The 22,767-nt window shown below is 38.7% G+C and overlaps 1 protein-coding gene across 1 annotated transcript in view; it reads left to right on the forward strand.

Annotated features, from left to right (window-relative positions):
- The window catches only part of LOC103898416 (integrin alpha-4-like), a 27,279-nt gene extending 4,810 nt beyond the window's left edge, over positions 1–22,469 (forward strand). Inside the window, exons 2-14 of the mRNA XM_009278687.1 lie at positions 6,962–7,068; positions 7,167–7,296; positions 8,632–8,699; positions 9,379–9,508; positions 13,041–13,126; positions 13,465–13,524; positions 13,617–13,754; positions 14,760–14,871; positions 17,961–18,055; positions 18,428–18,518; positions 19,893–19,938; positions 20,327–20,481; positions 22,465–22,469. Coding sequence (XP_009276962.1) covers positions 6,962–7,068; positions 7,167–7,296; positions 8,632–8,699; positions 9,379–9,508; positions 13,041–13,126; positions 13,465–13,524; positions 13,617–13,754; positions 14,760–14,871; positions 17,961–18,055; positions 18,428–18,518; positions 19,893–19,938; positions 20,327–20,481; positions 22,465–22,469 — 1,223 coding nt within the window. The remainder of the gene's footprint in view (positions 1–6,961; positions 7,069–7,166; positions 7,297–8,631; positions 8,700–9,378; positions 9,509–13,040; positions 13,127–13,464; positions 13,525–13,616; positions 13,755–14,759; positions 14,872–17,960; positions 18,056–18,427; positions 18,519–19,892; positions 19,939–20,326; positions 20,482–22,464) is intronic.
- Positions 22,470–22,767: the final 298 nt, after the last annotated feature.

Below are 22,767 nucleotides of genomic sequence, written 5' to 3' on the forward strand. Positions count from 1 at the left end.
CCGCGGAGGGGCCGGGGTGGGCGGCGGCGAGCGGCAGGGGTGTCCCCGCCGGCGGCGGGACGGGACGCTGCCCTCAAGGCTGCGGGCGATTTCTTCTGGGTCCTTTCCAGATTAAACTGGCGTTTACCTCTCGCTAAAGGGCGAGATCGACGTTATCGCCGAAGAGCAGCAACGGTGGCACCTTTTTTTCTGTAGACAGGAAGAAATGCACCAAAACTTGGTTTGGAGAAGTCGCGTGTGACAGCTCCCGTTCCCACAGTTTTCTTTCGCACCTTTCAGCACCCAGTTCAAAAGCCTCGTGCGCGTTTCTGTCTGTCTCGTACTTCTCAGCAGAAAGCTAATTCAGCTTTCAGAGCAGAGGGCGAATGTAATTAGCTCAGAGATGGGGGATGGAAGTATGTGCCTAAATCATCTTTCCTTCTGCAAAGCCTTCCCTTCGTAGAAGTCACCCTAAAGTAACTCTGAACCACAGTCGACTTGCAGATGGGTTCTCCCTGCTTGCAGATTTGTTGAAAAACTGAGTTTCAGGGGAACAAAGCTATTTTTGGCTGAATCAATTTTTCCAGCTGCTGCATTTAACCTAACTCCTCTCTACCTCCCCAGTCCCCATGCTTGGAGGTGTAACTGGATGCAATTATCCAACTTCCAGGTGTTTGATACTTGTTAAAAAGGAGAGCACTTTGCAATGGGTTACGGTTAATATGCATGAACTGCTTTGGGCTCTGTTCTTGTCCCCCTTGCATACAGTGCCATTCACTCTGTCCCTATGCTATGCATAGAAAGCTTCCTGAACTTTCTATCCTGCTGTGACCGAGACCATGCGATCCGTTAAAACTATGAACTTGCTGCCCAGTAAGGATAAGAAGCGCGGGAAAGGGTTTTCAAAATATTTGAAACCAGTGAAAGCAATAGCGCACCATGAACTGAAGGGCTTTCAGGGCAGAACGCGGCATTCTGTGACAACAATGTTAAAACAATTATTTCTCTACACATCTATGCATAACGCTTAGAACTGATGGGTTCTATCTATTTTTTTCCTACAGATAGAAATAAGAGTTATTTTTTGTAACTCAGCTACGAAAACCTAAGATACTTCAGTGGTGCTTTACTTGTAGCCACATAAGGAAAAGACAAGCAGTTGCTCATAGAAAGAACTGCAATTAAACTTATTCCAGCCCAAGTAGTTATTTTTCTTTTTCTTTTTTTTTTTTTTGAGTAATTTCATTCCCGTATTAGATCTATTGAAAAATGATATATAACAAAGAGCTTTTTTCTCCAACTGCTTGTTTGTAAGAGGAGGCTTGCAAAAGTCAAAGAAGTCAACTAAAGTGGTGAAATAGCATATGCTAAGAGGCAATAAACCCCTACTCCTGTATTGGAGGTAAAAATAGTCCTTCACTGCGTGGGGGAAGGAAAGGAGGGGAAGGGTAGAAAGTTTCAGGTTCTTTGAAAACTACGTACATCTGCAGTACTTCTCAACTTACACATTTAGTCAGTGGAGAAACAAAAGCTCTAACGAAGTATCTTGATGGGCTTTTCCTCAGTAGCTTAGTGGATTCTAAACAAAATGATGCAACAGGTGAATGAAAATGTTCATGTGATTCCAAAGGCTTAATTTAACACAGCTTCTATTTCCAGGTCTAGAGGCTGCGGGTTACACAATGATGTTTATGGTCTTGTCCTGCATTTTTAAAAACAGTGATACCACAAGAGATTTTTGCAAAATATTTGTTTCCCTTAGTGTTAGATGACATATTTACATCACTAATGTACGTCTACAGTATTTCTGAAGTTAAATAGATACTGAAAAGAAGTGCTCTATTGTAAAACAGGTCAATAAGGTCAATGAAGAAGCCAAAGGCGGCTGTGGTGCATGGGATGTAAATGAAGTAGGATAGTATTTGAGGTTTGTTAAGCCTCTGCCATCCTGCCGAGCGGTCACAGAAATACACAAGGGAACTTGCAATTGCAAAGCTGAACTTAATTATCTCTTGTCTAACTCATTCAGGCTGTCAGCAACTTTTGCACATAATGGTTTTATCGACGCTGTGTCTGTCAGTCAGTGACCTCCTCATTTTTCTGCTTGGATTCTTGCCAGTTGACAAGTTTGGGTTCTGATCTCGTAGAATAGGGTAATTTCCGTTGAAAAATGTGCAGGGATATATTACGTTGCTGGGACAGGCAAATTGAGAAATAGCTATTTCTATCTTAAATACTTGAATTCACATTTCTTTCAGTAAATGAATCTTTGAGGTAATAATTTTCTAATTGTGAGTCATAGAAATGTAGAGGTGACAACAGGCAATAGAAGTGGGTTTTTCCAAATGTTGGGCCTCTGTAATAAATGGATGTGAATTACTTAGATACATAAATATGTTAAAACACTTTGTTTCTATTTTTCACTAAAATAGCCTTGAAACTCTCATAACGAATTAATGAAGGATTCATGCACAACTAGGGAGCCTCTGATCACACAAAACTGCTGTTGTATTTTTTTATGTCACACGTTCCTATTTGCTTCCTCAGTAGAGAAAGAGTTGCTGGGAATACTCCTGTGCTGCAGTCATCCCAGCATCTGGAAATAACTCATACTTTAGAGAATTTTAATGTTGTTCAAGGTGTTGCAGGGGCCTGGGCTGGTTTAAGAGTTGAGAGGAGCCATGAGATACACTGCCATGAGATACACTAGCAAATCTTTGTCTTCCTAGCCCCTCACTGGCACTTTTAAATCTCTCTCTGATTACTGAATAGAGGAGTAATGTTTTGAGAGTTTCTTTTCTAGTTCTATTACTTCTGTCGATGGTGTCAAGTATTCTAGACTGCTGATTTATTTGTATTTGGTCTATTTTTAAACGATGACTTATGTCAGATGCAGAGGCTTGTAATCAAGCTCTAGGTACAAATACAAAATACAATGCTTCAAGTTTATTATTTGGAGCACTAAGTGTTTGTCTTCTACCAGTCTTCCTAGTCTTTTGAATTTCAAGGCCTTGCCCACGTCAGTTTGGGGTAGTCATAGATTATTGCGGAGGGATTTGCACAAAGTTCTTTAGGTGTTTTGACCTTTAGATGTTTTGGACTTGCAAAACATTACAGAAATTCTTCAACAAAATTGCTCTCAGATTTGAAACAGAGTGATTCATTGGCTAAAAATACAGAAAACAATTTATAAAACTTGCCATCAAGTCTAAAAAAAAAAAAAGTTTTAACTACGAAGGTACACAGTAAACTCAGTGCATGTTGTTTAACATAAGGCCAGAAAGCTTTGCCCGCAGTTTCAGCCTTCCACCCTTCCTTTAAGTCCCTGCTACAATTAACCTATGAACAAATTGCCCTCTAGCTCCCCCAGCTGAATCATTACAATGGAAAAGTGAACAGTTAATGGTTTTCCCCAAGAGGCTGACCTGTGTTTGTTCAACTTTGATTTCACTAAGTTTTGCCTGTGGTGGTTTTGCTTTTTGATCTCACTTGCATTGCTCATACCCTGCCAGTGATCTCCTTTGAAATAGCCATAATATTCCAAGAAAGACAGGACCTTCTGGACCTAGGTCTGTTAGAGAGTTAAGGAAACAGCTGGCACTTAACTAAAATGTTTTGGGTAGAAGTGGTTTGAGGGATGTAAGAGGGATAAGACCTATGAAATCTGTGGAAAGAGAAAAGAGTGCCCTGGATGAATGAAAAAGAGTCTGATGAGGCCCTGACATCTAGGAGGAGGATATCAGAAGGCTTGCCATCTTTGCGGTAGACTTCATAGTTTTAATCAATTAGCAATAGGACCAGAGGAGTTCTGGGAGGATAAAAAGGATCACGGGAGGCTGCTGTGCATGGAAAGCACTGGAGCAAGTTATATAAAACTGGTTTCTCAGATGACATTGCAAACATCTGTATTAGAGTCCTTGAGGCCAAAGCTAGAAGTGGCTTTATAAGTTGTGACCTTATTTATATGCGATTGTGCTGTTTCTGTGGATGCGTGCAGCGGGGATTATAGCAGAAGTGTATCTTCCAGCTGTGTAATGTACACAGGCTGGGCAATTACTTATCTCTTGGTGACTTTACAACAGCACGTGCTCCTTTTCCCTGAGGCAACCAAGCTGCTGTGTCCTCTTGAGCGTATGCAGTGCTGCTCTGTTGCTTGTGCAGAATACAGCATTTTCTCTTCTCATTCAATAAAGCTTTTATAATGTCATACCCTGAGCAGGGACTCATCACAGTGTCTGGGATGTCAAGCTCACGCTTCTCTCGCCCACAAAGGCCTGCCATTTCCAAGGTGGTTGAATACTTGCCAGTCAGAGAAAGAGAGCAGACATAAGATAGCAGGTCAGCAGAGGGCCAAAGTGAACCTGAATCAAGAACATATGCTGGAGCCAAGGAAAAGGGGAATACCTCCAAGGAGCACGAAGGAATGGTGGTGCTTTTTCTTGTTACAGACCTCTGAAATAGGCACAGGAATGAAGCACTGAGATGAGCAAAACTTCCTCTTATCTCTCACATCATCATTATCTTGTTTCACTTTCTGACAGAAAGTCCCAGAAAGTCTCTTGAGATCTAAATTTATGATACTGGTCTTCTCCATTTCTTCCATTTCCTGCAAATCCACATACACTATAAAACAAGTCCCAGATAAGTCATTGTCATAAGAGGACGGAAAGCATTGCTAGAAGGGAGTTACCAGAAATGCCTTTTCTGATTTAAAGGAGGATTAATTCTTACACGTGGGAGTGTAATGGAATTTTGTTTTCTGAGGAGATTTCAATCAGATTAACATGCTCTATAATTCATGCAAACCATGGAAATGTCTCCCTTAGGAAGTGAGGAGTTCTACATGACATAACTCCAAAATTAAATTCCAAAAGTAAATTCCGAACTTGTGTCTGAAAATGGTATGTATTCAGTACCTGGAAGTTCATGTCACTGACATTAGCCAAGTAGGAGAATTCAGAAGCTTATTGTTTAAACCTCAGTAACTGACAACCTGCAGAAAAATAAACTTCTTTTTAGTATATTTTTAAAGTAAGGCATTTTACTTCGTGCTTGTCTTGGAGTAAGAGCCCACATATTGTTAATTACAAGATGACCTACAGGAATTATTAAATTACAGTAATATAAAATCTCTTGGCCCAGAGACAATTGAATGTGATGTTATTGTGAGCGCTAAGGTTGGTTCCTGTTTACTTGGATTTTGCATACTATTTCCTTGCTATCTTAGGGAAAGGCACATGGGGGAGGAAGTGGTAAAGAAGAGAAGAAGGAGGGTCAGATGCCTTTTGATCCTGTGAAGGGTGTTGCTTTTGGAAGAAGGTAGAGCACAGTTGCGGTGCGCAGGGTGTGTCGTCCTCTCTGCCGTATGGTGGGGGGTTCCTGACTGCACTACTCTGGTCTGTCCATTGGAGCAGGGAGAAAGCGTGATGTTTGGAAAAAGTGGAGAGGTAATATGGAAGTAGAAGAAATCAAGGCTCCAGCAGTTTCTTCAGACAAATGTCAATTGCTAGGCCTGTCACAAAACAGTAGGCAACAAGCTCTGAAATAAGGATGGATGTTGGGTTTTATTCCTACAGATGCTTCTCCTGACATTTTCTTACCATGTGATAAAGAATTATCTTGATTCCATTAATCTGGTATTTTCTCTCAAAAAGTCCATGACATCCTAGGTATAGAATCATTTAAGTCAGTGTTGGTTGTGAGAATGTACGTAGCAAAGCCCACAGTCATTCATCTTTCTCCTGGCTACTAAATAGACAAGGTGTATCCCTTTATCCTGTTTCCATACTTGATCAATATTGTGCAGTTGTATGTCCTGTAAAAGGAATTCAGCAAGTTCACTAAACTGGGAGTTTATTTATTTAAACTCTCTAATGCATTGGACAGTAATAAGTTTCAGCTCTGGTGCGAGCGCAGTTTTGGGGGGGTGTTGATTTATGTGTTTTCCTCTCAAACCATGTCCCCGTCAGCACTGCTACTCTGTGATCTGTATTGGCGCCCTCTTCTGGGTAACTAAACCCCTTAAACCTCAAAAGTTTCAGGTTTGCCAGTAACTGCATTGAATCTGGGAAAGTCTTAAAAATTATGCAAAAGAGCTTGTTCAAATGACCTGATGTGTTTCCTTATTTTATAAGAAGTTTTTTCATAGACCGTGTCGTGCTGATGCATAGAAAATAGTGGCTCAATAATTTGGTTAATGCTTATTTATACAAACATCTTACAAATGAAAAGCTTGCTTTCTATAACTTAGAATACTTTTAAATGTGTAGCTTCTCCTTACCATGGATACCACTGCTGCTTTCTAGAAGGAAGCAAATATTTGCTAACTTGGCAATACTGTAGCCTTTTGGGGGAGTTAGAAGAAATTTCACTATGTTCTCTAAGGTTTTAAAAATTAACTCTCCTTAAGAACAAAAACAAAGAGCTGCTGCTAAATAATTGCAACAGTGCAAGGAGTACACAGGACATGCGTGCATAATGATCTGACATCCCCAGTAGAGACTGCAGTTATACACCCTTTATTTGATAGCCATTTGCAATAGAGATCATTTTAAGGTCTGCTACCAATAGATATGTAGTTGGAGAGATGCTTGCTTTAGGCTAGAGTTTAGGTAGCACTCACGGGTATTACTTGTGTTTCTTATGAACTTTTAGGCTGAAGAACACATGCAAAGCCAGCCCTTCGTCAGATTGAGTGTAATGTCACTTTCTATCTTAATTTCAATAATGATGGAGAAGCCAATTCTCACTGCCAACCTATCGTGTTCAGAACGAGTATGCTCGCTTTGGCTACGTGCAGTTGTACCTTTGTTCAAGAAGAAAGTGAAAAGTCTGCGTGGCCTGTGTAAGACAGAGACAGAGGTCAGGTCCACCAAACCTGAGTTACTGCAGTCTCCCTGTAGGGTTCTTGGGTGCTCCTGTTACCAACCACATGGCCCTTCAGCTTGTCCCCCTGTTCAGAGCATTGGTCTTTGTGTCCTAGGCAACCCCAATGGAGAGAGCTGTGGGAAGACTTGTTTGGAAGAGCGTGATAATCAGTGGCTGGGTGTCAGCTTATCGAGACAGCCAAAAGAAAATGGATCTATCGTTGTATGTATTAACCGCTGGAGCTGCGTGTCTGTTTGTCAGACTGCCTTCACCTTTCTTATGCTTCTGTGTCAAACGTCATGTTTGTTTTTTATCCATAGGCTTGTGGACATAGATGGAAAAATATCTTTTACATAAAAAATGAACACAAACTCCCATACGGTATTTGTTTTGCCGTCTCTTCTGATTTTCGAACTGAACTGAGCAGAAGAATATGCCCATGCTATATAGGTAAGCGGAATGCTTGGGTCCTTTGTAGGGAAGGGCAAGATACATAATTGCATGGTGTGGAGTTTGTGAAGAGCCTGTGTTGCTCTGAGCAGGCTTTCTGCAGCCAAAGGTTTGAAGATTGAGTGCTGGTGATACGAGCCCAACTTATGATGTAAATTTGTTAGCAAGGTGTTTATCACTTCAAAGAAAAGCTGCTTTCAACAGGCAAAAAGTTAGTTTAAATAGGGCATCAGAATACTTGCTCCTTGGACTGGATCACTGAAGGATGTGTGCTTCTCAAAAATAGGCCAGTAGAGGACATCCTTCCTTCCTTTACTCTGTCATTTGCTTGCTCTGCTCAGGAGAGTGCCTCACAGCAGAGCAGCATTAATACCTGCACGTGATTGTTGCCGTCCACTCCTTAGCCTTTGATACAAAGCTGCTGTGGTTCCTTGACACAGTGTGTGTCCCTGTCCTTACTTCCCTCCTGCCAAGGCCGCTGCTGTGGTGTGAAACCTTCAGTGGTCCTTCCTCAGAGGACTGCAGGAGCAGAATAAGAGTCAAGACCTGAAGCTATCAAACAAGTCCATCGCTGCCTTCCCTTTCATACCTCCCTCCCATCCAGGAGAACGATCTCGTGACCCTGGCCCTCGCCAAAGCAAGGAAGAGCTGACTATCTGGCCTCTCCATGCAGACGGATAGAGTAACGCCATCAAACATCCTGCTGCTGGCTTCGGACACTGTTACAAGCATTGGTGAAATCATGCTTTTATCTTCGTTGACTTTTTAAGTGAACAAATCTATGGATGAGATGAAAGGAACCCTGATAGGAGGCAGTTAGCAAAGAAAAGCAGGAAAACAGAGCTGGGAGAGTTGGATGCAGAGGCAACCACTAAGGATGATAGATACCAATGTGTCTAAGATAGCCATAACACAAGCCCTTCAGAGCACTAGTGGAGCATCGGGGCAACTCCTATCAAGATACATAAGCCTGTCAATCAGATTATGCCTGAATTATACAGAGTGGAAGAGAAGAGTTAAGCTTATCTAGCTGTGCTGCTCAAACTATTTGTGCTACTTCATTCATGGAACAATTTAAAAAGAAAAGTATAGCCTTTAAAGTCACAAGATTTCAAAGGAAGCTATGATCAAGCACTGCTTTGAGTTTGTTACAATATTATATTGAAGCTAAAGGCTATACAGTGGAAACCAGTGTTTTTAGTTTTATTACAGAACTGAAAACCAATGTTTTGTTTTGTTTTTTTTTAACTTGTCTCAACTTCTCTTGAAGACCTGGTAACAAATTCTGAAACTACATGCTTCTCATCCTTTTTAATATTTCTTGCCCATTCCCAGATCATGTGCGAAAGTTTGGAGAAAACCATGGGTCATGCCAGGCTGGAATGTCTAGTTTTTACATTGAGGTGAGTATTAAAGAAACCAAACTTCTCTCTCTCTATATATATACTTACATATATGTATACATACATAAAAGTGTGTATGTAAATGCAAACATTAACACTGTCTTTTTTTGTGGGAAGGGAAAATCAGACTTTTCCCATTTCTTTTTAATTGAATCTTGATAAGACTTGAATGATAATTCCCAACTAATACTTTTACTTTTTACTCCCAAGAATACTTTTACACCTTACTAAATCCAAAATTGCTTTTAATCTGGAAAAAGAGCATGAATATAACAGAGTATGAAGTTTTATTATTCGCTTTAAAGTAATCTGTTTAAGGTAACTTTAACACTAATAACACTTACCTTCTTGCTTTACAGGGTAATATTCTGTATTATTTTATCTCCATTTCACCCTAAGATTACGATTTCTAAAAAACTCTTTTGAGAAGAGAATATCCTGTTTGTTACTCTCTTTTAAGTTGTTCACAGCTCAAAGTTTATATATAACCATATTTTTAGAAAGTCTGAAAAATGTTGTCTGTGATCTAGTGGTAATCCCCCAGTACTGAGCCAGATGCATCTCCAATAGCATTTCACTGAGTTCACAGGAGATCTAAAGAAAAGCATTTGACTTGTTTTGCTTATATTCATGAATATTTAAATATGAATAACATGGGTTTGTTTTATTTTTCTTTTAGGACTTAATTATAATGGGAGCCCCTGGATCATTTTATTGGACTGGTTCTGTTTTTGTATACAACACAACTGCAAATACAATCCATGCTTATACAGATTCAAATAATCAAGTGAAATTTGGCAGTTATCTAGGTACTTAAAAATATTTAATACTTTACAAAAATATAAGTCAAAGAATTAGCTAAATAGCTGATCTCGAAGTGAGTGCACAGTGTTTATCAGTGCTTTCTTTATTAATCCCAGAAGCGACGGTTCTAAAGATTTGTTCTGATTTTGTTAAATATTATTTAATTATAAGGTTTCCTCTCTGTTCTTTTTACATGGAAGCTTCTCAAACATTGGCTTTCTGTTTTTATCATCTCTCCACTGAGTTTCTATCACTTCTTGATTTAGAAGGTAGAGGTGTGCTTCTGGTTAGCAATGGTTTGCACTTCACTCTTAAGTCTGAAATGCTGCCAAGGGCTTTCATAGCAAAAGACATAATGATTTCACATATAACAGAAATATGAAAAGTTGGTTACAGTGAAAGCTGCAAGGAAACAAGTCTTAATTGCATTGTCAATAAGGGGAAGTATGCTATGATCTTAAGAGACAGACTTGCCTCCGGTTGTGATTTTTTTTTTTTTTAGATTTTTTTTTTTAATTCCAACCATATCTTGGTCTGGATACATGGGAAGGCAAACCTTATCAACAAATGTCTGCAAAGCAAGCTATGAAGCTCCTACTCATGTACCTATATCCAAGTAATTAGCTGGATTTAGTGCTAGAATTTATAGGGGTTTATGCCACAACCATCAGCAGCTTCAGTTTTCTCACTACACACTAAGAAAAGCTCATCTGTCCTTCCTGAACTCCTGAGCAAGAATATTTTTGCCTGTGACCATTGGTTTTTGCATTTTCCCATTCATAGATCTGGTTCACGTGGATAAACTTTTCCTGTTTCTGATTTCACTCTTTTGACAATAGGAAGCAGGCATACGTTATGAAATAACTGTTAGAAATACAAAGCGGCTAACACTTCAGAATTCAGTAATGAGCCTTGCAAAGGCTGCAGTTGGGCTCTGCGGGAAAGTCAAGCAAAAGAGATGCTGGGTGGTAAAAGGTGATCAGATACCCAGATCACTATGGTTAACCAGTAACGTTTCTAACCTTTCATAGGACAAATGAAAAACTTCAGAAAATGCTTGCTCCAGCTTTCCAGTAACAATCAGCAGAAAAAATATTGCACCTGTCTGAGGAAAAAAGCTCATTCCAGATATCTGCTCCTATAAGAGTAAGAATTTCTGTAATGAATGAGTCAAGTCATCGATAGCCAAAAGCCAGATATAGGCAAATGGGTAAAAGCTTGCATAAGGACTGTGCTGGGGAGGGTGCAGGGAAAGCCTTCCTGCACATGTGTAGTCTCTTCTAGTTCTCTTGGCCATCCAGGACATGAGATCAGCTGGAGTTTGATTCACAAACACTTTCCAGTGACCTGGTGCAACCATAACAGCCAGCACGCTAGCTTGACAGAGCCATGTGTCCTCTAATCTTGCCCTTTCTACAGGAAAGTGAAAGCCAAGACATTGGCTCATCTGTGTGTCTCTACCGTAGCAGCTGTGATAAACCTTAAATTTTGCATTATTCTATGCTACTTAAACCTCCACTTCATTCCCTCATAATAATATATAATGTGGTTGAAAGAATGTAAAGGTACCTTCCTTCCCCTCCTTCAGCTTCTGCTCTGTCCCATCTTTGCCATCTTAAAGCCAAAATCTATTTAAGGTTAATTCTGCTACCAAAGATTTTTTTTTTTTTTTTTTGGAAGACTGAGTTTGCCTCTCCCTTAAATGAACAAAAATATCCTTACCAAGTGGTGGAAGTATATTGTGACCAGAGTGTAATTCAAGCATATGACTAGATAATTATCTACTTACACTATCCTTCTTCTGGCAGGGACTGAGAAGTTGGCTTCTTTATTTACATTTTTCATTAAACTGTCAAAGAGTAATAATGAACAAATTAGAGTTTGCAGGAAGAGTATGCAAAAGTATCGTAACATTTTCCATAAGTTCGAAGAAACAAAGCTGTTTAAGTACCAGACAATTAAAAGAAAGAAGTTAGAAAGAGAAGCTGGTAATACATAATGTTTGGTAGTATTTCCTTGACTACTTCAGAGTATCTTGGACATTAATAACTGACTTCTTTAAAAGGAATTAGATAAGACAGTCAGTCTTTCAAATCAGCTGGGCCTGATGAAAGAGTAACCTTAGACACTTAAACTGCCTTAAAGAAATCACAAAGTAATAGGTAGTTTCTTTTAGGAATCTGAGAACAGCAAATGACATTTCAGAAAACTGAAAAACTTTAGAAATGGTAAAGAGGAGAGAATTCTGGGGCTGGAAATTAAAATTCATTTGACTATGCCTTTAAATTTAAAGGCTCAATTATGCGATCCCTCACCCCCACCAAACATTTTAATACCACAGTAAGAATGAGGACTGTCTGATTACTGCACTTTCTTTTAGTGTGATTGCTTTTTGGTTTTTTGTTGGGTTTAAAAAAAAAAAAGTTCATTAGAATTACCAATGTTTACACTTCAGCAAAACCAAAGTAACTAGAAAATAAAGGTCAGAGGGGGTAAATTAAAGTTCATTCGCTTAAGCTTAATTTTTTGTTGAATAAGTAAAAACTAGGTGTTGACCGTTAAATGATAAATTGCCTTGTGCACCTCTTTTAGCTTAAAATATGAAAAGAAAAAGCTGGCTTAATGAGAACTTGAATTCTAGACAGTTGTCTTCACAGATGAAAGATTTAAGGCTCATTCTCATCTGATCCAAGATGATTTTTCCATTTTCTCTGTATGCTGTGAAAATCAACAGTCATTCAGTAAATGCAAGAGTAGCAGAATATGTTAACTGTCTTCCCTGTTTCAACTTAGCCATAATGTATTTTGGAAAGAGTAAGGATGACTTGTGTAGCTACAGATGAAGGTGTTAGCCTTCAGTTTGCAATTCTGTGGCTGGACGTCTGCACCAAAATATGGTCCTGTTTGTTAAGAGGTGTCTCCACATACGGAAATATTTCGTTACGTAGATTCATTTACAAAAGCTGATGCAACGTTTTCTTATTACATAATCAAGTTTTTGCTCCAATTTGTTCCTGACATTTTCATATGTATATATCCACAGTGCTTTATGTATGTGCCTATGTATATGTGCCCATGCATATAAGTAGCACTACATTTCATTCTTCTGCAGTCCAGTTACAACAGTAGTCAAAGAGTAACAATTGAATCAAGTGTTTCCACATTGCGCTGTGTGGACACTTGATCATTTTTATTTGTATTACAATATGGACTCATATTCTGAACAGCTGTAGAATATGCATTGACAGAAGGTGTTTGCAATTTATTGTACTGGGTTTTAAAGTATGGCAGGTAATTGAGATCCTGGGAAGAAACGAGTGTTTCTGACACTTGATTCTGCTTGCTGGAACTTACTGTTTGTATTGATCTTTTGCCGATATTTCAAAAATTTTCTGTTTTCATTGCTAACTTGCATGAGGTCTGAATGTCAGACTCACAATAATTTGTGGTGTTGACAGCTTCTATATGTCATGCTCCCATTTTTTTTTTCCTTTATATAGCACTTCCAGTATTGAATAGTGCATTTCTAATTTACAGGATACTCTGTTGGAGCTGGACATTTTCTGACATCAGCCAGTACAGAAGTAATTGGAGGGGCTCCCCAACAGGAACAGACTGGTAAAGTAAGAGATTGTCTATACTATTGGATTGAAGAATATACCCCTACATACCCACCCATGATTTTCCAATTTAGATTAACATATTAAAGACAAGTATCAGATATATATATGATTTCTCATGGGGAGAAAAGTCAAAGAAGGAATGAGGGAGGATAGTCTAGATAACATTGCTGTGAACTATGGTGGTAAAGAAAGGTACAGATAGGAAATAGTAAATAGGTGTACCTTGTGATATTGTGTGTTGCTTTGCTGATTCTCTAGCACATGCTGTAGAGAAAGCACAGGACAGTATTTTAGATTACTGTTTGCTGAACTCCACTTATATTTTCTTTTCGTTTTAGGCATACATTTTTAGCATTGAGAAGCAACTAAATATTCTATTTGAACTAAGGGGTAAAAAGGTAAATCTTTCATACTACTTTTCTGCACCTTAGAACTTCTAGCATGTCTTCATCAAAATTCAGAAATAACGTTATTTCTTGTTTGCACACAGCTTGGTTCTTACTTTGGAGCTGCAGTTTGTGCTGTGGACCTGAATTCAGATGGCCTCTCAGACTTGCTAGTTGGTGCTCCAATGCAAAGTACCGTCAGAGAAGAAGGAAGAGTTTATGTCTATATCAATTCAGGTTCTGTAAGTATTTTCTCTTAAAAACACATGGTAACACAGTCATTCTAGTATAACAAGCTAAGAAGAGATTTCTTCTCTCTTATCATACAGTATTTCAGGATATAGGAAAACAACTCTAGAACCGCGATGACAACCCCAGCAGGACTGTGTAGCACACCGCAAAGGCTAGCTGTATAAACTATAACGTGTTGTTACTTATGCTAGTGTTAGAACTGAGGACAGACTGGTTTTGTTTCATAGTAACTTCAGGTGGTGACAGCCTGCTACTACAGCCTCTTTGCAAGCTCTTCTCCATTCCCATGCTTACCACTGAACTGGCATCTGAAGAGCAACTTATTTAGCACTTCAGAAACAAACAAGGAATGAAAAATTTGTGTGCAGTTAGTGGTAGCAGTCAGGAAAGAGACTGGGAGTCCTCAGTTTGGCAAATAAAGTAACTGGACAGATCATGCATTAGAATTAGCTTCCTTTTATTCTTTTTAAGGAGCAGAAGTGAAAGTATAATCACTATTTTTTGTGGGCTTTTGAATTTGTCTGGCTTTGTAAACTTTATCTTTGTTACCTTTTTTCCCTTCCTTCCTCTCCACACTAATACATATTTATTCTCTTATGCTTGCAATTAACATTTTCTTAACATGTTTTCCTCACAGTCACTCCAGGATACCTACAACAAATTAAGGCACTCACAATAGCTTTGAAGCACCTACTGTTTTAGCAAACAGTTTTCGCAGAGCAGTAAGCCCCTGTATTCTGATACAAGCTTGCTGCTGTTTACAGGTGTTTGCTATGGGAACACATTGCTGTTCTCTTTCTTAAAGAACAGCTTTCTTCTTCTTTGTTACTCTTATACTCAGTAATGTTAAATATCTTTGATAATGCTTGCTTCTGCACCAAGGAATTCAGTAGGATTATATATTGGCATCCAAGGCAGTTTTAACATTTTGAGTAATATTCCAGGTCACCTGGAAGATGCTTTGTTAATGTGCCATTGACTCTGTTTTCCTTCAGGAGGCAAAGATGGTAGAACTGAACATAGAGCTCAGCGGGAGTGACTCATATGCAGCCAGGTTTGGAGAGTCCATAGCCAATCTAGGAGACATTGATAATGATGGTTTTGAAGGTAAGTATATTTAAAAAAAAACCAAAACCCTTGGGTTTAAGTCTCTCTGAGAAGTAGACTGTCACGATAAACAGGAGGATTATGGAAGTCTCAGAAGACTTTCAGTTGGTGACTCGACCTTTCTTTTCTAGGCCGCTGATTTGAAATATAGCTGTTTCATGGTCATTGATGTGTAATACCAAGAGATTAGGTTCTGTCGCTTTAATAAAGAGCATGAGCGTAAGGTGATAACATAGTCTGTAACTTTGGGTGCTGGACCTCAAGTGGAATCCCTAATCCTGTTTTAGACATCTGAGACAACGGTTGGGGAACCATTTGGCAATTTTGTAACATCATAAATAAAAATTACACATTGAGTCAAGATCTGCTTTTGTATCACCCATAGGAAGTACTAAACACATGGGGATATTGAAAACGTCCTGCAAGCTGGGAGACTATTGTGGGACTACTTCCCACTCAAGCTCTCAGATGACTCATGAATTGCCTATCATGGGCTTCCAGTGGGGCTAGGATGGAGAACGCAGGGAAGGACTTCGATGGCCATGCCCCGATAGTGAATTGAAAATATTAATGGGGCTCTGAGGGAGCTTTTTCTTCCTGTTGTCTATACAGGAGGATCTATTTCAGGCACATAAAGTTAGATGCCTAAACAGAAACTGAGAATCCCTTCCTTCCCCACTGCCCAAGCTGAAACACCCTCTCTAAATATGATGAGATATGGGCTGAAGTTTCCATTGATGTTGTTCAGGTGGAACCTGCTCAGAGGGCAGAGAGATTCGGTCTCCAGACTTGTGTCTAACTTCTGTAATAAGCATAAAAGTAATAGATATTGAAAAGAGAATGCCTTGTGAAAGTTATAGATAAAACATATTTTAGTTAAAGAAAACAGATGAAAGGATGTAAGATGTGTTAAAACATCTAGAACGACTCTCATGGCCTTCTATTTCCCCTCTGCTTCCAGTCAGGCTGCCTAAAATGTATTTGCTACAGAAAGCCCCATGGTCTACTGCTCTCGGCTTCTTTCCTTCCAAGACCATTCAGTAGCTGTTTAGGTAGCCTGCAAAAACACAGCCAACTGGGAGGCCTCCAGCTAGACTGAAGACAAGCAGAGAGGGGACCTGGCCCAGTGGCTTCATTCATCTTGTCATGGTTTCAAACAAATAGGAATGGCCAGTATTCCTGTCTGGAAAGCTGGCATGTGCTCCCCTCCAGCAGAAGGGCAGGCACAATAGGCTGTGTAGGGACAGCATAAAAATATGACAGGCGTTTTCTACTGTTCAAAAATTCATAAACAGTTTCAGTTTTTCCATCATCAAAACTTGGACTGTATGCAGGGAGCTGATATCCTTTGTGCAAAAACTGTCAGCTTTTTCTAGGCTGTATCTTTACCAGGTCCATATCTTTCTTCACGCTTCTGAATTACCCTTTTTATTTGCAGTTACCGTCCAGGGTTCTCCTTTCACTCTTCCCTTTGTCTTGTGTTCTTGGTCCTGTTCCGTGACCTGCAAAGCTTGGAACAGTCATTCTCTTCTTATCTGGTCTTTTCCTTAAAGTAGTCTTTTTTTTTTTTCCCCCCTCCTTTGGTACCTGTTCCTTAAACTCTTGTTAATTTTTGTTTCTCCTGTTTTGCATTACCTTCACAATTTTATAGACAAGTTTCAGGTTTTGCCCCAAAACATTTGCAAACTGCAAAAGAAAAACCGTATCCAAATGTAGGGCTGGGGAACAGAGAAGTAAAATCAAATTAATAGCAGCATAGCAAAGTAGATGCATGATACGGAATGTAATGTAAAACGGGCATACTAAAACTGCAGGGGGAGGTGGAGCAAACAAGTGGATTAGCTTTTGAAGGGAGCAAAAACATTGAAAAGAAAAAGCGGAGGCAATATTGAGAGTGACAGTAGAAAAAGAAATTTTGTAAGAAAAACAGCTGGAAGCAAAATATAAAGAGAAATTGGGTGTTAGAAACCATTTGTCTGTAGTAAGTAATAAAAAAGCACAGCAGAGCCAACTTCTTCAATGATCTAAACCATCAGTATCAGCCCTGTGAAGATAATGGCATGCGTGTTGGTATAGAATCTGATCTCCTCAAGAACATAGGTGTAATTTTAATTAGCACAACTTGGCTGTCCTATTTTCATCTCACCAGTAGAGAGACATAAGATATTTTGTGTGGATGGATTCAATCAATGTGGATTCAATCAGAGAATTGTTCAGTAAAACCAAATTATCGGAGCTTTGCTTTTCTTGTGATTTTGGTTTGATGTACCATACAGTATTTCCAATTTGCAGATAGTTCAGTTTTGCTTATTTATGAATGAAAGTTCACAATTATTAATTTATATTATTAGGGAATTTCAAGATGATGTAATTCATCTCCCCCTCCCCTCATCCACTTCTCGGTTAACAACCTCTGACTATTTGAACCATGGGGCTTTTTGGTAAAGGCTGTTAAGAGTGGGTGGGTGGGTGGGTTGGTTGGTTGGTTGATGTGTCGCTACACCCCTCTGGGTTTGAATCATCTAGGCATAAAACATATCCCTTTGTACAAACCAGCTACCTTCATTTCCTTGTTAAATGCCTGTTCAAGCCTGTTATCAGCTGTTAAGGACATTTCATAGAAAAATAAATGGTTCATTTCAGGCAGCGTAATAAGGGTACTTCTTGTGTTTCAGTGATTTAATCCATGTGGGAATGGCAGAGTGCAGGAACATCATCATAATTCCATGAATACTAGGGTTTGGGGTTTTAGTTTGTTATTTTTTTTTTTAAGACCATGATCATTTTGGGTATTCTCTATGACATAACCTCTTAACCTCTTACGGGTTAAATTCAGTACTGGTAGGAACAGACTTTGTCTTGAACAAAATGGCTGTATTTGGCCCAGAAACATAGTACGTAAGGCAGAGTCACGTTACTGAGCTGGTCTGTATTGTTTCCGTTTGCTTTATATCTATCTTCAGCACTTCTTTTGAATTCAGTCAAATAAATTTGGTCTGGCATTGCATGCATCGTGATTTGGATTTCTTTAACTCTTCCTTGTTCATGTTTCCTAGTCAACTGATTAATGTTAAATTGTTTTTCCACAGATGTAGCAATTGGGGCTCCACAAGAAGATAATCTAAAAGGGGTTATTTATATATACAATGGCAGGGAAGAGGGAATAACACCATCATTTTCACAGGTACGCTTTTTCGATGAAAAATAATCAATCTGGAAAAACCTTAAGTTTAAATTCGAGGCAGTTTTCCCTTCATTTAACACTCAGACCATCTGAGGTACTGTAAAAGACTTCAGGAATTTTTTAGTGTGTGATTTCCAGTCATAATATAAGCTGTAACAGAAAAATAAATTGTTTTGGAGGCCTCAGACAGGGTTTATGGGATATAACATTTGCAGTAATTGAGGAATATTACTTTCCGAGGTATACTTTCACAGGTAAGCAGGTAACTGCCTTCAGCAGCAGGATGGTTGTGCTAACATTTTTCATTGGATATTGTAACTCGGAGATTTGCTTTCCAAGAATAATTTTCTCTTCTGTTTTTTTCCTCCTCAGAGAATACAAGGACATCAAGTCAGTAATTCTTTAAGCATGTTTGGACAATCCATAGCAAGTGGCATTGATGCAGATAATAATGGTTATCAAGGTGAATTAAACAATTTTGTTTATTTTTCATTTTTAAAAGAGTAGAGATCCATAGGGAACAACCCTACCGTGCTACTCGTTACTTTTAACAGAAGCAAAATCTGTTATTAAGATGACATGTCACATCTTGCATTTGGGGAAGAGAAAAAAAAGAGAGGTAAAGCTGAGGCCAAGCACTCAGTTTTCACGGTCATCTAACTATTATTTAAGGACTGAGAATGATGTAATAGTAAGATCATAGTGCACAAGAGGAAGAAAAACGTAGTTTTTATTTTTACGGCAGCCATCTTATCTGCTAATGCCACAATGAGCTAGTTTGGGCACCAGAAGCACGTTTGTGGTCCAGACCAGTGTGCTAACCTAAAAATCTTACTGGTGTTCACATAGTCTAGATTTTGCCAGGAGTCACTGAGCTCCGTGACTCTCAGTCTGTGTCAACAATACATTAACCTGAGTCAGGGCTCACGGCATTGGATTAAGACTGTTGTGGAGTTCTTGTGGGCATGACACAGAAGTGCTAATTTGGTGTAAAACAACTTGGCTGGTTCCAAGTATATACTCATTGTTTTATACGTATTGTCAAAATATTTTGACATTATGCAGATAAGCGTTTTATCGGGTCAGGTATTGCCTTTCCTGCTCCTGTGGGTGTAAAAGCATAAAGTTATCATGAACTGCATGTTGTATGCTCTGGCTATGTCAGCAGAAAAGTTATCCAGGTTAATTTGTAATGCTGGGCTAAGAGGTAGTGTACAAGTAGTCTGCTGTCAGGTCACCTGTTGTTTACTGATTTGGGAGTCACATCCTCAGACCCTTATATCATTTAGACTCCTCTGACGATTCACTTTTGCTACCTCGTTTGAGAGGTGTGTATATACTGTGTGTATTTCTTTCCCTATTGCATGAATAGTTTTCAGTTTGGAATAAATTAAATAATTCTTTTCTATCTATCTCTACGTATAATTTCATACATATTATATATAGTTATACGTATAACTGAATTGTTTATGTATATGTCTGTGCATGTAGCAATATTGAATATTTGGATTAAAAAGAAGGCAAGTACCTCCTATTTAGCTGAATTGTCCTTCAGTGTCAGCCACTTAAGCGTGGAATAGAAATCAAATCATCACATCACCAGTATCTGCAAGTCCAGCAAACTAGCATGCAGCGTTAATGGACAGTGGACAAGTATTTGAGGAATCATCTTCTAGACGGAGAACACCACCTTTGAATATTAGTATATGCCTTCTAATAAATAAAGGGGAAATGGTGTTTTAATGCTGACCAAAAGGTGAATATGCTACAAAATGCTTGTACCTGAGAAGTAATTCCTGTTGACAAATTATGCTTATTGATCTATTTTTTTGTACAGATGTAGCAGTTGGTGCATTTCTCTCCGATTCTGCTGTGGTGCTGAGGTAAGATTGCTACATTTCAGTGCTTTTAAAGACCATACAATTTAACTGTATTTTTTTAATGCAATTTAATAAAACTCAGTAGTATATTTTAACCTCGTGATATTTATTCTTGGTGTCTTGAACTTCAGTCATTAGGCTCTAGAATGCTCTACAACTGAAACGTTTAAGTAAACACCTTGAAGAAAAAGAAAACATCATTCTGAAACTTTTTGAGGCAACAAATAACGTGCACACGACTATTTGGATTCTGAAAAAGTGCAGTTAGCTTAAAAAATGATAATTATAAAATACAAAAATAGATTCTGTCAGAGATTGTTAGATTCTGCAGAGATTCTGTAAGCTATTTCTGAAGTGTTTCGTGAACATTAACTCTTTTTTCTATTCTTAGAACAAAACCAGTGATAATTGTTGAAGCTTCTTTAAAACATCCTAACTCAATAAATCGAACTAATTTCAACTGCATGGAAAATGACCAGCCTGCCATCTGTATGAATTTGAAGATATGCTTTACCTATACAGGACGAGAGGTACCTGGTTATATTGGTAAGCTACTTGGAAAAAATTCCAGTGTATGTATTCATTTTAAATGCACTTATTTACAGAATAACGCTATTGGTATTTAGTGGAGCATTAATCTGAGTTCAGTATAAAATTAAAAATTAAAAACATGGATATCTTTTTTAGCTCATAATTACCCTATAACATTGAGCCATTACACTTTTATTCAATTTAGAATAACAGTACATCCCTACTAGGACTACCGGAGTTACGTGGCCTAGAAGAGATAGTGATGTTAAAAAGGTGAAATACTGTGAAGATGAAGGTAGAAGGTCCTAGTTGTCTGTTGCATCAATGACGTAATCTAAAGTTTTGATGGCAACTGGTTTAGACTAATTTTTAGCTACCTAGCTGGGTTGTGCCACTGAAGAGTTCAGCTGGGGCTGTGTGCAATATTTTCACATGGGTTTTGCAGCAGTACTAAAACAGTACCATCATAGGTAGGCTAATTCCAGTACCTGAATTAACTTGCCTAACAGTGGTGTGATTAGAATCACACTCACGCTTTTGAACTTCATTGTAGTGACGCCATTTCAGATGGTCCCTTTCATAGCATCATAATAACTAGATCCGTCATTTTGATAGGTTTTTGACTGAGATAGTGTGCTGATAGGGTTCACAAAGAAATAGAGCGCACTTATTCTGTGAATGCTTTCTTTTACGTACTTGCCCAGGGACCGTGTTCTGTTTTGCACAGGGCCCAACAGGGAGTGTCTGTCAAGTTTGTCTGAACTTTCCACATGCAAATGTCTGGGCTGTTGCTTTGCAGTTAGGTAGGGAATTAATGGTGGGTGAATGTCTTTTCTTAATGTAGAATCAAATGGATTATTCAGCATGATATTCAGATGTCCTCTAAAAGCGGTCCTCCCAGACATGGACCAAACCATACCGGACTGCTGTAGGATGCAGTTTTCCACTTAGCAATAGAGAAAAGATATTCCCTTCATAAAGCAGCTCAAGCACCTGATCATACCGTTATGGAACATGATGTGAAAGAGAGGAAGTCCCATCAAAATTACCGAACAATGTGTCTTGTATTATATTTTAGATAATGCATATTTTGCTTTTGGCAAAAACTGGTATTGCTTGAAGCAATATCTATTGGAGGGAATATTCATGGTGAACTTATTTAAAATAGTTTACTGCCTAAATTTGACTTTATTGCCTGGGTGCTTTTAACCTACTTGTCATATGCTATTTGTAAACTGCAAACAGCCCTGCAAATAAAAATGAAATTGCTTAAATATAAGTAATATAAGTATATAAAATATATAAATATATAAAATATATAAATATATTTATATATAAATATATAAATATATAAAGCAACACCTAAAAAGAGGAGGAATGCACTAACTTGGACTTCACAACACAGAAAAAAGAAACACCTTTGGCTCCCTAGAACACCGCCATTCAGCTGCTGTACTTCTGACCTCATCCACCCAACCAAACTGTATGCTCCTTACACTCCCTACACAGGAAACAAGATACAGGTATCTCCAGAAGGGTGATCTGGATGAAATGGAAAAATCTTTGGCTACACCCCTCCTTCTCCACTGAGAATAAAGTGCTTAGGCCAATACATATCTGTCACCATATATTTTGGAACACCACCACGATTGCTCCTATCCTTTGCGGAGCTGGTGAGCAATAGGTGTATTCTCAGCAAATCAGACAGATGAGGTATTCTCATAATTCAGCTAAAGCTTAGTGTCTTCTCTGCTTTATTTTTGTATCACAGTCAAAACTGAGGTAGTAGTTATGCTCCTACCAGGTACTTCCACGTGCAAAGCAGCCTAGGCAAGTTATAGGACAAAAATACATGCAGCAAAATAATTTAGACACTGGCTGCTGGAGGATTTTCTAAATTGTTTTTGATTTCGGGAATTAACTGCCATCAGAGTCTTGTTTCAAGCACCTAAGGCATTTTTCTGATCTTGCATGTTCTAATCTGCACTTACCTTTCAGAATAGTCTCAGGATAGCATCTTACTGGTATCTTGTCAAGCACCGAGTCAAGCACTCACTATTACAAGTAAGCTGAGGTCATTATTTCTTTTTATTGACGCAGTGGTTACACTGAGCCAGTATAACATTATAATCTCAGGCCAGTTGTCTCAGCATTCTTTACTATAATACCTGAGGGTAATTCTGTAATAAACAGCAGAAGTCAAGTTCACTTTACATCCTTCTTGGAGCTGTGATTTAACGAAGGTGAAATGTGTATTAACACACTGCATGTTCATGATCACAGAGAGCTGTTTTATTAATA

This window comes from Aptenodytes forsteri, unplaced genomic scaffold, assembly GCF_000699145.1.
Source record: "Aptenodytes forsteri isolate BGI_AS27 unplaced genomic scaffold, ASM69914v1 Scaffold257, whole genome shotgun sequence".
NCBI lineage: Eukaryota > Metazoa > Chordata > Aves > Sphenisciformes > Spheniscidae > Aptenodytes > Aptenodytes forsteri.